The following is a 13,216-nucleotide window of genomic DNA, read 5'->3' as shown; positions in this document are numbered from 1 at the left end:
AGTCAGATTGTAGCATTTTTTCTTTTAAATTTAAGAGGATGATCTTTTCCATGAATGGGCGTGGCTTCAGCTCATTCAACCAACAGGCCCACTCCATCCTGGAGTAGATTTTACCCCCTCGTTTTTCATGATTTTGAATCTTGGTTTTATAAACTTGGAGATGTTTATTCTTGGCTGAATTTTTTGGCTGAAGTTTGGCCTGGTGGTTAACACACTGGCTTATCTAACAAAAAAGCCTAAGTACAGATTTACTATCACTTTATTGGGTCTTTAAATTTTCTTTAACTAAAACTACAGTAAAACTTTAAATTCTGAAAATTTCTAAAATGTCCCAAAAAATAGAAGCACTGTATAGGAGGAAATTCAAGTGTTAACATGGGTGTCTGTTGGCCAACTTTTGGTCGATTAAACAATTAGTTTTAATAGGCTATAATCGCCCAATTAAATCAGCTGGTCAATAACAATATTACACTGATGCATTAGTGCTTCCTTAGTCTAACCTGTTAACCATTTCATCCCTACTATTCCAACAGTAATATCCATGTAAACACTAACATATTGCTATGGATCTGTCCTTTTATTTTGTTCTTGTTTGCCCATGTGTAATCCAGGATGTGAACCAGAAGCTGCAGGAGGATAACCAGGAGCTGCGGGACCTGTGCTGCTTCCTGGATGATGACCGTCAGAAGGGGAAGAAGGTGTCACGGGAGTGGCAGCGTCTGGGCCGCTACAGCGCTGGTCTAATGAGGAAGGAGGTGGCCATATACCTGCAGAAGCTGAAAGAGCTGGAGCAGCGGCAGGTTGAGGTCATAAGGGAAAATCTGGAGCTAAAGGAGCTGTGCCTCATGCTGGAGGAGGAGAGGGCTGCTGCTATAGCAGGAGGTGGTGTTGGTGGGCAGGGAGGTCCTGGGCGTAGGAGCTCCATTGACAGTCAAAGCAGCTTGTCTCAGCTGGGTGGAGGCGTGCCTGCACCTGGCCTGCTAAGAGATGTAGGAGATGGGAGCAGCACCTCAAGTGCAGGGAGTACAGATAGTCCAGATAACCTTAAACCCCCTCCAGTGGGCTCCAACACCATCCCTGGATCTGGGTCGAGGTGCATCTCCTCAGATCACCACCACAAACCTGGAGAGATCTGTGAATCCACAGGCAGGAGGCACAGCTCCACTCCAGAGTACCACACCTTCCCTCAGTCCTGCCGCCCTCGTGGGGGATCGCTCACCAACCTGGACCCTCGTGGACTAAGAGGACACAGCCCAGAGAAACACAAGTCCCCCACCAGACTACCATGTGACTCCCACCACCAGCCCTGCAGCTCGGACCTACTAGCCCAGAAACAGCTCTCCATGTCAGGGCAGGCGTCACCAAGCTGCGGGAAGGGATCAGCCAAGTCCAGCCCAGACTTGAGTCAGAGACATAGGCAGGTTCACACAGGGGGGGCCGGCTGTGGGAGTCCTGATGCCAAACAGGTGGCCATGGTGACGCCAGAGCACCTCAGGAAAGGACGGGTGATTGTGGGTAGTCCTGAGTCCATACGACACCACCATCACTATCAGCACAGTCCTGGGGGGGAGCACGGGAGGTTTAGTGGTGGCTCCCCCAGCAGGGACGGAGGCCAGAGGAGGGCGGCAGCAGGAGACGAGATGGCCCCCCACCACCAGAGTCTGTACAACGGTAGGCACAGGGTAACTCTTTTCTTGTATTTCAATATATCACCATTCCCACCCCATTAAAAAAGAATGTCAGCTTTCATGATCACACTTTTATAGTCTCAGAATCATTTATTATACAGATATCACAGTTGTGTCTGTAAGGTTTAAAAGAAGCTTTATCCCAAAGTCAAAGTATCTGTATTGTATATGTTCAATCCTGCCCTCATCTTTCCAGTGAGGTCTTTTTGTAAATAGTCCAGTCATGGGATTATAGTAGAGCTGTGTAATATGAGCTGAAATTTATGTTACAGTTAAATGCCTCTGGCTGAAATAACTTCAGTGAGATGCTTCTTGTAGCCATTTATCAGTCTCTGACATCAGTCTGAGGAAAGTTTGCCCCGCTCCTCAACACAGATTTCTTTCAGCTGTGGGATGTTTGAGGGGTTTCTTGAGGTTAAAGTAGGTGTCCTGATTTATTAATCACCAAAAAATGCTATTTTTTTAGAATCACATTTTACAGAAAATTAAAACAAAGTATTATCTTTAGTTTAAATTGTTCAGTTATGTTACTGGAATGTCCCAGTATTGTTAAAATTAATATTAAATACCCATGTGTCCAAATACATTAAAAAAACACACAGGCTTTCATAGGATGTCCTAACTTTTTCACATGACTGTATGTGTTGATCTTTCAGTCGAAAGTATCATTGTTGGTCATAGTTACAATATGCTTATTATTTTTGAAAAATAACTTGCCATTTTAAAAGGTATAAATTGTGACTTTACAAACTTGAAAACTTCAAGTTTATTTCTGACATTATAAAGTGATAAATTTATGAGAAAAGAAAAGCTCAAAACACTGGTTTGATCAGAGTGCCTTTTGGATGCTCTCAGTGTTTTTTCTTCTGAAAAGCTCCAGTTTACAGCTGTGTCTCTTCAAAGTCAGGATGCTAATGATAGGGCCTTTCCCAAACTTCTCGTCACTCCCTCTCCAGTGCGGACTGAAGTCTGTCCGACGTCACAGATGACGCTTACTCCATGACGCTAGAGGGTTTAAACAGAGCAGCAGGTTTTAGAAAGAACTCCCCTCACCGACACAGAAACAGCAACTTTATGTAGCAGGATTTTGTGCTACTAAATAATATGTCGTTTACATGAATACTACTAATCATGTACATTAAAGCCTGTGGTGGGTAGGGGTATGTATTGGCAAGAATCTGGTGATACGATACATATCGCGATACAGGGTGGCCGATAAAATATATGGTCCCGTATCATCTATCATTTTGACTCTTTTTGTGCAATTTACAGCTTTAAGTACAGCTTTGTTTAAAGATAAGCAGACTCATATAGCATGTGGGGAAGACAAAGCTAACACTAGCAGGCTAGCAGTAATCAGTGATCGCCTCTTGCTCTCTACCTCAAACACTACAGTTGGATGGATCTGAACCCATACAGTTATGACAACAGCTTACCTCTGGTTATCTTCTTCCAGTGAGGGCGGAACATTTATTCATATATTAGCTTGTTCAGTCATACAGACTGATGAAGGGTGACAGAGTGAAAGCTTTTCATGACTCTGGGCTTTTGAGGAAACAAGGAAGCACTACTGCTATTTTGGTCCATCGGCTACTCTTGCTGCTGTTTTTGGAATGTATACGGTTTTATGATTAGTGGTCCAAGCAAGAAAAGGACTTTTATGTGGATCAATAAAAACGCGATAAGAGAACAGCCTTTCCTAGTCCACAGACAGCCCCCCACTCTGTCAGTTTCCTCCTCTAAACAATTATTTTACAACCCCTCCTTTCTAATGACTTCCATGGATTTTTATTTCTAACAATGCCTTAGTAATTTTTCTGTTTTGGCTGAAAGTATAGTTTGGGTTTTGATCTTGTCTAGGTTCTCTCTCTTTGAGTGTTCTCTTTTCTGTGTGTCAAAGCACTTAGTAAAACCTTGTTTTTAAAAGTGCTATATAAATAAAGTTATTATTATTACTGATGAATACTCTACTGGTGCCTTATATGCTGATGTGCTCATTTAAACATTTCACGTACATGTCTTAAGTCTTTGTCGCATTGGGGTGGCAGATTATCAAAATAAAGTATTGCTACCCGGTCCAGATCCAGACTCCGCTACTCATCTCTAGATTTGTTTGGTTAGCTCCCACTGAAATCTGTTTCCTCTCCCTCTACTGGATAACATACTGTGATGTCACCACAGAGCTCAGCAGTTACTGTCCACTTTTCCCACAACCCTTGACTTCACTTGTAGCAGCAAACAGCTGAAATCTGTGGCGCCTGTGCTGTGTTACTCCAGGATTGTGGGTAATGTGCCATTTCCTAAACCAAGTCTTTTATTTTAAAAAGGTACTTTTTTGTGTCTTTTACATGACCATATATCTTCTTTCTTGATTTAAATATGAAAGTCAGGGCAAACCTGAAAGTCTCAAGAGTAATGGTGGGATTAACCAGTCAGGGACAGTGCTTATCACTCTAGAATTGTGGGTAATGTAGTACTGTTGCTTGAACTCCCATCTAAACCATGTTTTTCTTGGACTGAAAAGGAGAAAAAATGACATTTTGTCTTCTACATGATCATATGTCATGGTTTCACACTGAAATAGCCCTAGTGTGTGTTGTTATGACATTATTGCTAATAATCAAATCTGAGAAAGCGGTATAGACTGAATGAAAATGTGGCTGATAAGGGACAGAAGCAAGGAGGGGAAGGGTGTGTCTTACCCCCCATCACTTTCCTTAATGTTTTAAAAGCAAGTTTGAAATTCCAGGGTAGATGCCTGCTAGCCAAAACCCTGATCTAGCTTTTAGAGGCTGTATCAGACCAATTTCATGCTTGTTCCCCCCCTTTTTTCTCTTCTTAACCTCATCCATCTTTGTCCTCTTTGATTTCTTGGCCTTAGACATTGTGTCAAACCAGAGAGTGACTAACTGGCTTCTTTTTAGCTGAAGGGTGGTGTGTGGTCTAGAGCTTTTAATCTGTACACACTTCTCGTGAGAGAAGGTTGCTGCCAAAGACATTTGGATCAACTTTGTAAATATTATTACTGCATTTCAGAAGGTAAAGTTTAGGTAAGTGAAGCAATGACTCGTGAGTTTATAACGTGCACAGATGTGGACATTGGATGTCGGGTCAACCCACATAGAGCCTATGTGTGTGTGTGAGCTGTCTCAAATCTGTCTTCTCGTTTTAATTAGCTCACGTTTGACAGTCACTCAACTCCTCTGAAACGTTCACATTGATTTTTCCCACATGCAGGCTATAAAGGGCTCCTTCCTGACAGATAGCAGGGGGATGCGTGTCACATGCTGAAATGACAGACGAGATGTGAAATACATCGGTTCTGCTTTTAAGCCTGACTTAATTTTTCCCTTATTAAATATTCTGAAGTTTCCCCTTGTGGTGTTTGTGGTTGTTTCTCTCTGTGTGTTTCTGAGCATTAACTTCGAGTGTGACGAGTGAACATGTTGTGTTCGGGGACCGCCTCAACTCCCTTTACAATCCTTTGAAATTGGGAAGTGAAGTGAGGAGAATTGGGGCCGTTGTCACAACGTTGTCACACAGAAGGCTTGTTTGTAAAAGGTATACAAGGTGTTCATTTACCTCTGTCAGAAAAAGGCTGTATGTTTTTCTGCGTCCATGCAGGTTTTTCTGTATGATCTTTTGTTCATGTGTGTTACTTTATGCAGTATGCAGTGCTTAAGGGGCTGTTATACTGCAGAGCCCCAGAGCTCTCCGCTGGGACAAACACAGTGTGCTCTGGCTCACCAGTATGAGTCGAGCATAAATCAACCAACTGCTGGCTGTACTCTAGCACAGAACACACAACAGGAAGATACAGGCTGTCATATTGTAATGAGGACTGTGGCCAAAGCTTAACCAAACCATCAAGTTTTTGTTGACCAGTTTTCTAATTGTTGTTGGTTGTTCAGATGCAGTAGAAACAACCCTTGATAGATTTTCCTGGAGTCTTATGAAGGCTAAGCTTTCCTTGGTAGCCTTTTGATGTAGTCTGATTGATTGGTTGTGGGAAGTGAGTCTCTCTTAGGACAAGACAAGGATGTACTGTTGACACAGAGCTTCCCACAGGTTGAATAGAGCACTTTACCTGAAAGTAGCATCACAAGAAAGTAGAGCTGGGTGATATGGCCTAAAATGTTCAGTGCTTAACAAGTTTATTAGACCACCTGTTTTTTGTCTCAAAGACCATCCAGCATCATGAAGTGCTTTAATGCGGACTCTTTCATTTTCAGTGAGCTCTCCACGTTTTACCATTTTGAACAGGAATGAGGAATTTCAAACTGAATTCACCCAAACTTGAGTCGGCTCACTGGGCTTCTCTGAGAAGTCAGAAATGAATCAAGCATAACATTCAACCACTAAAACTAATTTTTCTGTTCAGGAATGCAAGTAAATAAGTATAATTTGACATATAAATCAAGAAATATTAATGTGCTTTACTGTTTTTTCAGTTTTGTTGTAAATCAGTCAATTCAAAAATTCATGGATAAAAATAATAATTATATTTTAGCATTAAAAATATCATTTGGGTTAAAGAGCTTCTACATATTGGTGTATTAACCATTGCAGAAACATAAAAATGATTTTGGTAATTACCAATGCTGTTAATTTAGGGCAGCTGTGGCATAAACCTTACTTTGGTTAGGGTTAGGGTGGTCTAATAAATTTGTGAAGCACTGTATGTCACTTCTTTTTTTTCCTTTGCCCTTTTCAGTAACATTTTAACCTCAGGGTATTACAAAATAATTTATAGAGCAATAGAGCATTTACATGAGATCACAAACAAATTATTTTGTTATTTATATTTATGTGTTCAGTTTTTTATAACTTTACCTGTCTTTCTAAGTTTCATTTCATTTCATTTCTGTTTTCATTTCATTTCGTTTCATTTAGCAAGGTGCTACTGATAACAGCACATGTCCTGATGTTGACATTCACAATTAAAACAATTAAGCAACTACAGACTTTAATTTTAAAGAACATGTCAGAAATAGCATGTTTATCATTTATTTAACTTAGCTTTTGCAAAGGCGCTGTCAAGTGCATAAGGCTAATTATTTTACCTTTTTGGGGTTGATTTATCATCGCTTCTGGTGTGAGTCCATGATATTATTGCTTACACCATGGGTGAGTACATTATGAAGTTAAAAGGTTAATCTTGAATTAAGGATGCGTGGTTTTATGTCAGAAAATGTTGGCTAAATTTCCTCAAAAGTTCACTTTTCCTTGTCAGTTGTGGCTCTGACCCACTGACCTCCCGGTGACCCTTGCAGGATGAGACGTTATGTTGATATAGTGATGATTTATGTTTCAGAGTTAGTGCATTGTGTTGTATTTTGAAAGTACTGGGTGCTCTATGCTTTCGACTTCCTGTTTGGAGCTTTCTGATCAGTGGTGATTGATGAGGTTTGGCAGTGCAGCCGGGGCTGAAGATAGATCTGCGGAGTGGCGCTAGAACAAGAGCGCAGGCAGTGGAACTGCTCTGATTGATGAGGAGCGATTTGCTCCGCTGTACGATTCGCCAGTGGATCACAGTGCAGCCACTGTATGTGGAAATTTGTGGGTTATTGTGGAGCAAGTCTAATAAAAGCACATCTTTAAACAGTTGTTTAAGCTGTTTTACAGTAATAGTATGTGCTTTTATTTTGAAGGATATGTCTCCATCTCTGTGCTCTATCACATCTTTTGTTCCATCTCTAAACACAATTGCCCCATTTTTCACTGAAAACTTTTGGTTATAATTGAAAAATTCAAGAAATTTGGGTCGCAACACATCCTTAATGTAGTAGTGATGGGCGCTGACCAGTGTTTTCATTTGCAAAACATTGCCTTTTTTCATCCTAAGAAATCCCCTGATTTATAAACAGTCATGCTGAATGAGTGTTTAGAATGAATATTCCAGTCTTGTAAATTTAGCATCAGTGGGTCTTAAACACGTTAAAAATGTGAAAATAATTGCCACCTGATACAAGGACAGCATATTTATGACTGACCTGTTTTGATTACTTGCAAATAAATCCTCTGTGTAAAGTGTAGCTAATTAAGCCATACTTTCTGGTTGTTGATGAGTGAACTACATTGACTTTTTTGATATAAGAAAGCGGTGCACAGTGTTGCATTGATGAGCTCATCTCATTGATGAAGAAACAATGATCATACATTCATGCATTGCTAATTTTTGCAGCTATCTTGCAGGTTTAGTCTTTGATGAAAATGCCTTTTAGTTGCAGTCACATTTTAGTCATTTTAACCTTTATAGTTTTAGTCTTGTTATTGTCATTGAAAACTCCCAGTTTTTACTCTACTTTTAGCCAAAAAGATGTCTTTATATTTTAATTCATGGGTTTTCAAAGTGCAGGAGAGTGACATAGATGACATACTTTATTTTCAAACATATCTCATCTTTAAGCATTTTTATTTTTAACATGTTGATTGTTTTATTATTTTGTTCTGAATATATATCTTTAAACATCCATCCTACCCATGCAATCAGTTACTTAGTTTCAGAATTGAACATTTTGCTGAATTTCTACCTGATCATTATGCTCTACGCTCTAACATGTTGGGAACTATGATTTTCCATCTATGCAGTTGATGCAGGGTTACATAACTGCAGATCATCCTCCACCTTCAGCCTTGCCTGGTACCTGCTTTTGATCATTGTTGGTGCCAACAAGCTGCTCTAGCAGAGGCTGTCTTAGTGTTTATGGTGCTAAAGGTCTCAGTTACTTTCAAAATTCCAGTTCCAAAAACATCCTTCTGGTTTTGGTCACTAGACTTGGTGCTTTGTCTCAATACGACCCCAGGGTTCACGCAGACTTATGCTGTCATTAGCTTGTACATATTTGCAAATTAAACTTTGAGGATCATCAGGACCAATGCAGGAAATCCCAACTTTAATAGCTGACTCAAGTATAGTCTCTGTAGTAACTAGAAATATGTCCATTTTGTCCCCACACACAAAAGAAGTTAGTAAAGCAGATCCCACCTTTTTTTCTGGTTTATGGTCCCTGAAGTTTGGTGGCACCGCCATTTTGAAACTGCTGTCTTAGTCATTAGTTTAAGTGGCCTTTATTCTCTGTAAAATATTTTAATTTAATTACCCATATTGTAGAATTAAAATAAATGGAAAAAAACTTACACCAATGAACTATCAATACTGTAATTACTTTGACATAACATTTATGAAAATACTGGAATACCATTTGCAAAATGGCAAAATATCATTGAATGTCCAGTAGTGCAGCACAAACATTTTAGTCATGTTTTGTCTCCTTTTTTTTTTTTACCGGGTTGAGTCCCTGGCCTTCTTTATAGCCCCTTTATAGCCTCAACACCAGGGCTGTCTAGTCTGCTTCAAACTAAAGAACACTATGTAGCTACAAGCAGGGGAGGATCAGGACTTTTGACTGGTATGCCCAACTAGGGCCCAGAGTTATGTAGGGATGCCATGAAGTTTTATGTGCACACACACAAGGAATCATTGTTTAATCACCCTTGACAATGTCCCCTCTAATAATGTTTACTTTTAACACCAGAGTATCTAAAACCCCAACACCGCAGCTCAACAGTCCTGGGTCTTCTTTGTAAAATTTGTGCTTTATTTTTATGATGCACCAAATGTTTTCTGTTAGTCTAGTTAGCACCTGGACTCTTCTACCATGAAGCCATGCTGTTGTAATGGATGCGGTATTTCGCTTATTGTCTTACTGAAATATGCAAGATCTTCTGTGAATTAGACATTATCTGGATGGCAGCATATGTTGCTCTAAAACCTCTCTCTACTTTTCAGCATTGATAGTGCCTTCCAGATGTGTAAGCAGCCAATGCCATAGGCACTCATGCGACTCCATACCATCAGAGATGCAGGCTTTTGAACTGTGCACTGATAACAAGCTGGATGACCTCTCTCCTCTTTAGTTCGCAGGACACAGCACGGGTGGTTTCCAAAAAGAATTTGAAATTTTGATTCATCTGACCACAGAACAGTTTTCCATTTTGCCACAGTCCAATTTAAATGAGCTCTGGCCCAGAGAAGACGGTGACGTTTCTGTTCACATACTCCTTCTTTGCATGACACAGCTTTAACTTACATTTATGGACGGACAATGTGCCAGACAATAATTTTTGGAAGTATTCCTGAGCCCATTCATGATTTCCAGAACAGAATCATGCATGTGTTAATGCAGTGGCAAACGGTCACCAACATCCGGTATTGTCCTTTAGCCTTCTCCCTTACACACATAGATTTCTCCAGATTCTCTGAATATTTTAATGTTATTTTGTTCTGTGGATGATGGGATATTGAAAGATTCAGTTTTATGTTGAGGACCATTTTTCTAAATCCTTCCACAAATTTAAGACGCAGTTTGTTGCAGATCTGTGAATCTTTGCTCATCTTCTGAGAGACTCTGCCTCTCTTAAATGCTCCTTTTATACCCAGTCATATACTGACCTGTTCCAGTTAACCTATACAGTTGCAAAATGCTCCTTCAGCTGTTTTTCATGTGTGACACTTAGTTTTCCAGCATTTTGTTGCCCAGTCCCTACTTTTTGAGATGGGTTGCTCCCATTAAATTCAAATGAGCGCATATTTTTCATGGAATGTTAAAATGTCTGTTTTTGCATCTGATATGTTATTTTTATTCTATTGTGAATAAAATATGGGTTTATAATATTTGAGAATCATGGCATTCTGTTTTCATCTACCAAGCACCAACTTTTTTGGATTTGGGGTTATAAAACATAAATGTGCATGCCTGTGTTGTTTCTATAATATGACTGTCCAGCAGCAGTAGAGATTTCTACAGTGCTGAGTAGAGGTGCTCTGTATTACAGCTGAGGTTATGGGAAATAGTGTTGTAGCCTGCAGGATCGCTGACTCGGCTATAACCAGGAAACAATAGTGGCTTCATGTACTGTACCGTAAACTGAGACGATGCATACATACACATCTTAATAGCAAATGCCACATACTGGATGCTTTTAGGAGTTAAAGTTTAGTAAATCCTCAGCCCTTTTTTGGCTTTAAATCACACAGCTTGCCCCTCTCAGGAAAACAGTGTGTGCAGATCAGTAAAAAGGAGAATCAGCAGATGACTCAGATTGCTGCTGACACAGGGAACAGTTTGGATTTTAATGGTGACATTTCAATGTTGGACGTCATGGAGATGAAAATTTGGCTGCAGAGGACAAAAATTAACATTTTCAAGGAAGATGTGGGTGGCAGAAATATTAAACTGTACTTACTATAATTAGATTTGTCACTGTGCATGAATTAGCCTATCAGATGAAGATTAGAGGTTTTTGTGATGATGGTGAGGAGAAAATTCCCAGAAAACTCTTTAGTAGCCTGATGAAAAATGGAAAATCATTAAAGGTTAATAGTCTGTTGTTGCTTTACAAATGTGTCTGCCCACCTGGACAGAATAGATTAGTAGAAAATAAGCAGTTTGCACCATTTAAGGGTTTAATGATGCATCTGACTGTGCTTTAACCTCTTCTCTGAGTCGGTAACACTGGCTTGTTATGAAGCAAAGACATTTCTGTTCTGCAGCTGGACACCATGACACAATACTGTACACAGATATCTACAGTATTTGGTATCTTACAGTCCATCTAGTTATGTTAACTTTAAAAAATTAGCGTCAAAAAAAAAAAAAAAAAAAAAAAAAAAAAAAATCACTGGATCACCAGAAAATTAATCTCAGCAGTTTTTGAGCATGCAAGTCACTCCAGATTTTCAGCTACTCTGGGACTGGTGCCTTTGGCCTTGGGTGCCGGTCCCTGTAGGGGGGTTTGTGTCCTGCCCAAAAGGCACCTTGGCAGCACTCAGGAACAAATCTGGCAGCTCCCTTGGGCTTTCATTTATCAACAAGATGCACACAGATGTTTGCGTAATGAGAGCATTCCCACACTAAGTGTGGTATTTATCAACTAGTACTTCACTAATGACTGTGTGTACATATAAGCACAGCTCTGACTGTGCTTGTACACTGACTTTTGTTGTAGAATATTAAAAACAGAGAATACAAAGCATAATGAGGGTCACTGCATGCATTCGTCATTCTCAACATCAACGAATACTCTGGGTTCGTTTCACTAAAAATACTTAGTAATTTCATCTAGCATCATACAGACATATTGCCTAATTGTAGTCAAAAATTTGAAAACACAGCTGTGAGAAGCACTTGAAATGTTCAGTAGTATTAAGACTCATCTTGCCTTATTAGAAGTAGTGACATTCTTAGGTGGAAAATTCCTCATCCAATTAAAAGGAAAACGCAATAGGATTATTTTTAGTGGACTAGCCTAAATAAAGGAAAAGTCACGATGGAGCACTTTTTATTTATCACATCTGCACTGGGTACACAAATGAGGTTGGTTTGCAGAATGTAGCTAAAGCTAGCAGTAGCAGGGGGAAACAGCAGGGTGTATAGAGGATATGCATTCAGCCTGACTTTCTGCATTTCAGTACACAGCAAACAACTTTAATGTAACCCGTTTTCTCTCTGCAGACTCCTGAAGAGAGTTGCACCAGCTATGTCGAAGTTCTGTCTTAAGTTATGGTGTAAAGTCCACACTTAACGCTGTGTTGAAACGAGTTCAGTTGTAACTTAAGTTGTGTCATTGTTCAGTTGTGCCACACAGTAAAAAAAAAATGGAGTGTTAATATCTCAATGTAATTTGAACTCCATGCTGAGTTAACTGGTCTTCAGTGTTGGACTTGTTTGACGGTGTTGATCCCTTTAATGCTGTGTCAGTTGCTCTCCCTACTTCCATTTCAAATCTGACATCCCTCAGACAGTGTTTATATGTGTTTTTGATGTTTCAAATTGTGTTTAGATGTGTTTAGATGGTGCCTGTTGTACAGTAATCATTGCTGGCATTCCTTTGTTCATGTTCATGTGGATTGTTGTTGTATTTTAAGTTTTTAAACTTTGCATCACGAGTGAAATGATTTACTGAGTAACTGACTTCCTGCCAGTGGCACTGAGATACAGTGTAAAATTTAACTCCTTAAGTGTTACTTTAACACATTGCAAAACTTACTGTCCAGAGAGGTAAGGTTGATCTTTACTAGCAGAGCTTTACATCTGAAACGGTCTAAAATACTGTCAGGGTCATTAAGGGCTGACATACAGAGACAGACAACAGGCAGAATTAGATTCACACCTAAGGCCAGTTAGAGTCACCAGTCAGCCTAACATGCATATCTTTGGTGGTGTTGGGAGGAAGCCGGAGTACCCACACACAGGGGGAACATGCAAACTCCACACAAACTCCCTGACTGGTAGGTGAACCTATAACCCCTGCACCGCTGTGCAGCCCATGTCGCTGAATATATATCATGTAATTCTATTGATATATCAAAGTCTTCAACAGTTTACTGTTAAGGTTTGGTATTATCAGTTCATCATTAAGCTAAAGATATATAGACACTTTATTAATCCCAATGGTAATGCAATTAAAGAGTGTTGTGTCAGCATGGCAGAAGCAGTTAACCGTAATGTACTGAGGTCTGACAG

General features: G+C 39.8%; 1 protein-coding gene across 1 annotated transcript in view; it reads left to right on the top strand.

Annotated features, from left to right (window-relative positions):
- The window catches only part of LOC121511440 (coiled-coil domain-containing protein 85A-like), a 64,220-nt gene that overhangs the window by 4,356 nt on the left and 46,648 nt on the right, over positions 1-13,216 (top strand). The window contains exon 2 of the mRNA XM_041790130.1: positions 612-1,671. Within this exon, the coding sequence (XP_041646064.1) occupies positions 612-1,671 (1,060 nt within the window). The remainder of the gene's footprint in view (positions 1-611; positions 1,672-13,216) is intronic.

Source organism: Cheilinus undulatus, linkage group 6 (assembly GCF_018320785.1).
Source record: "Cheilinus undulatus linkage group 6, ASM1832078v1, whole genome shotgun sequence".
Lineage (NCBI taxonomy): Eukaryota > Metazoa > Chordata > Actinopteri > Labriformes > Labridae > Cheilinus > Cheilinus undulatus.
This window is presented reverse-complemented; position numbering and strand designations above follow the sequence as displayed.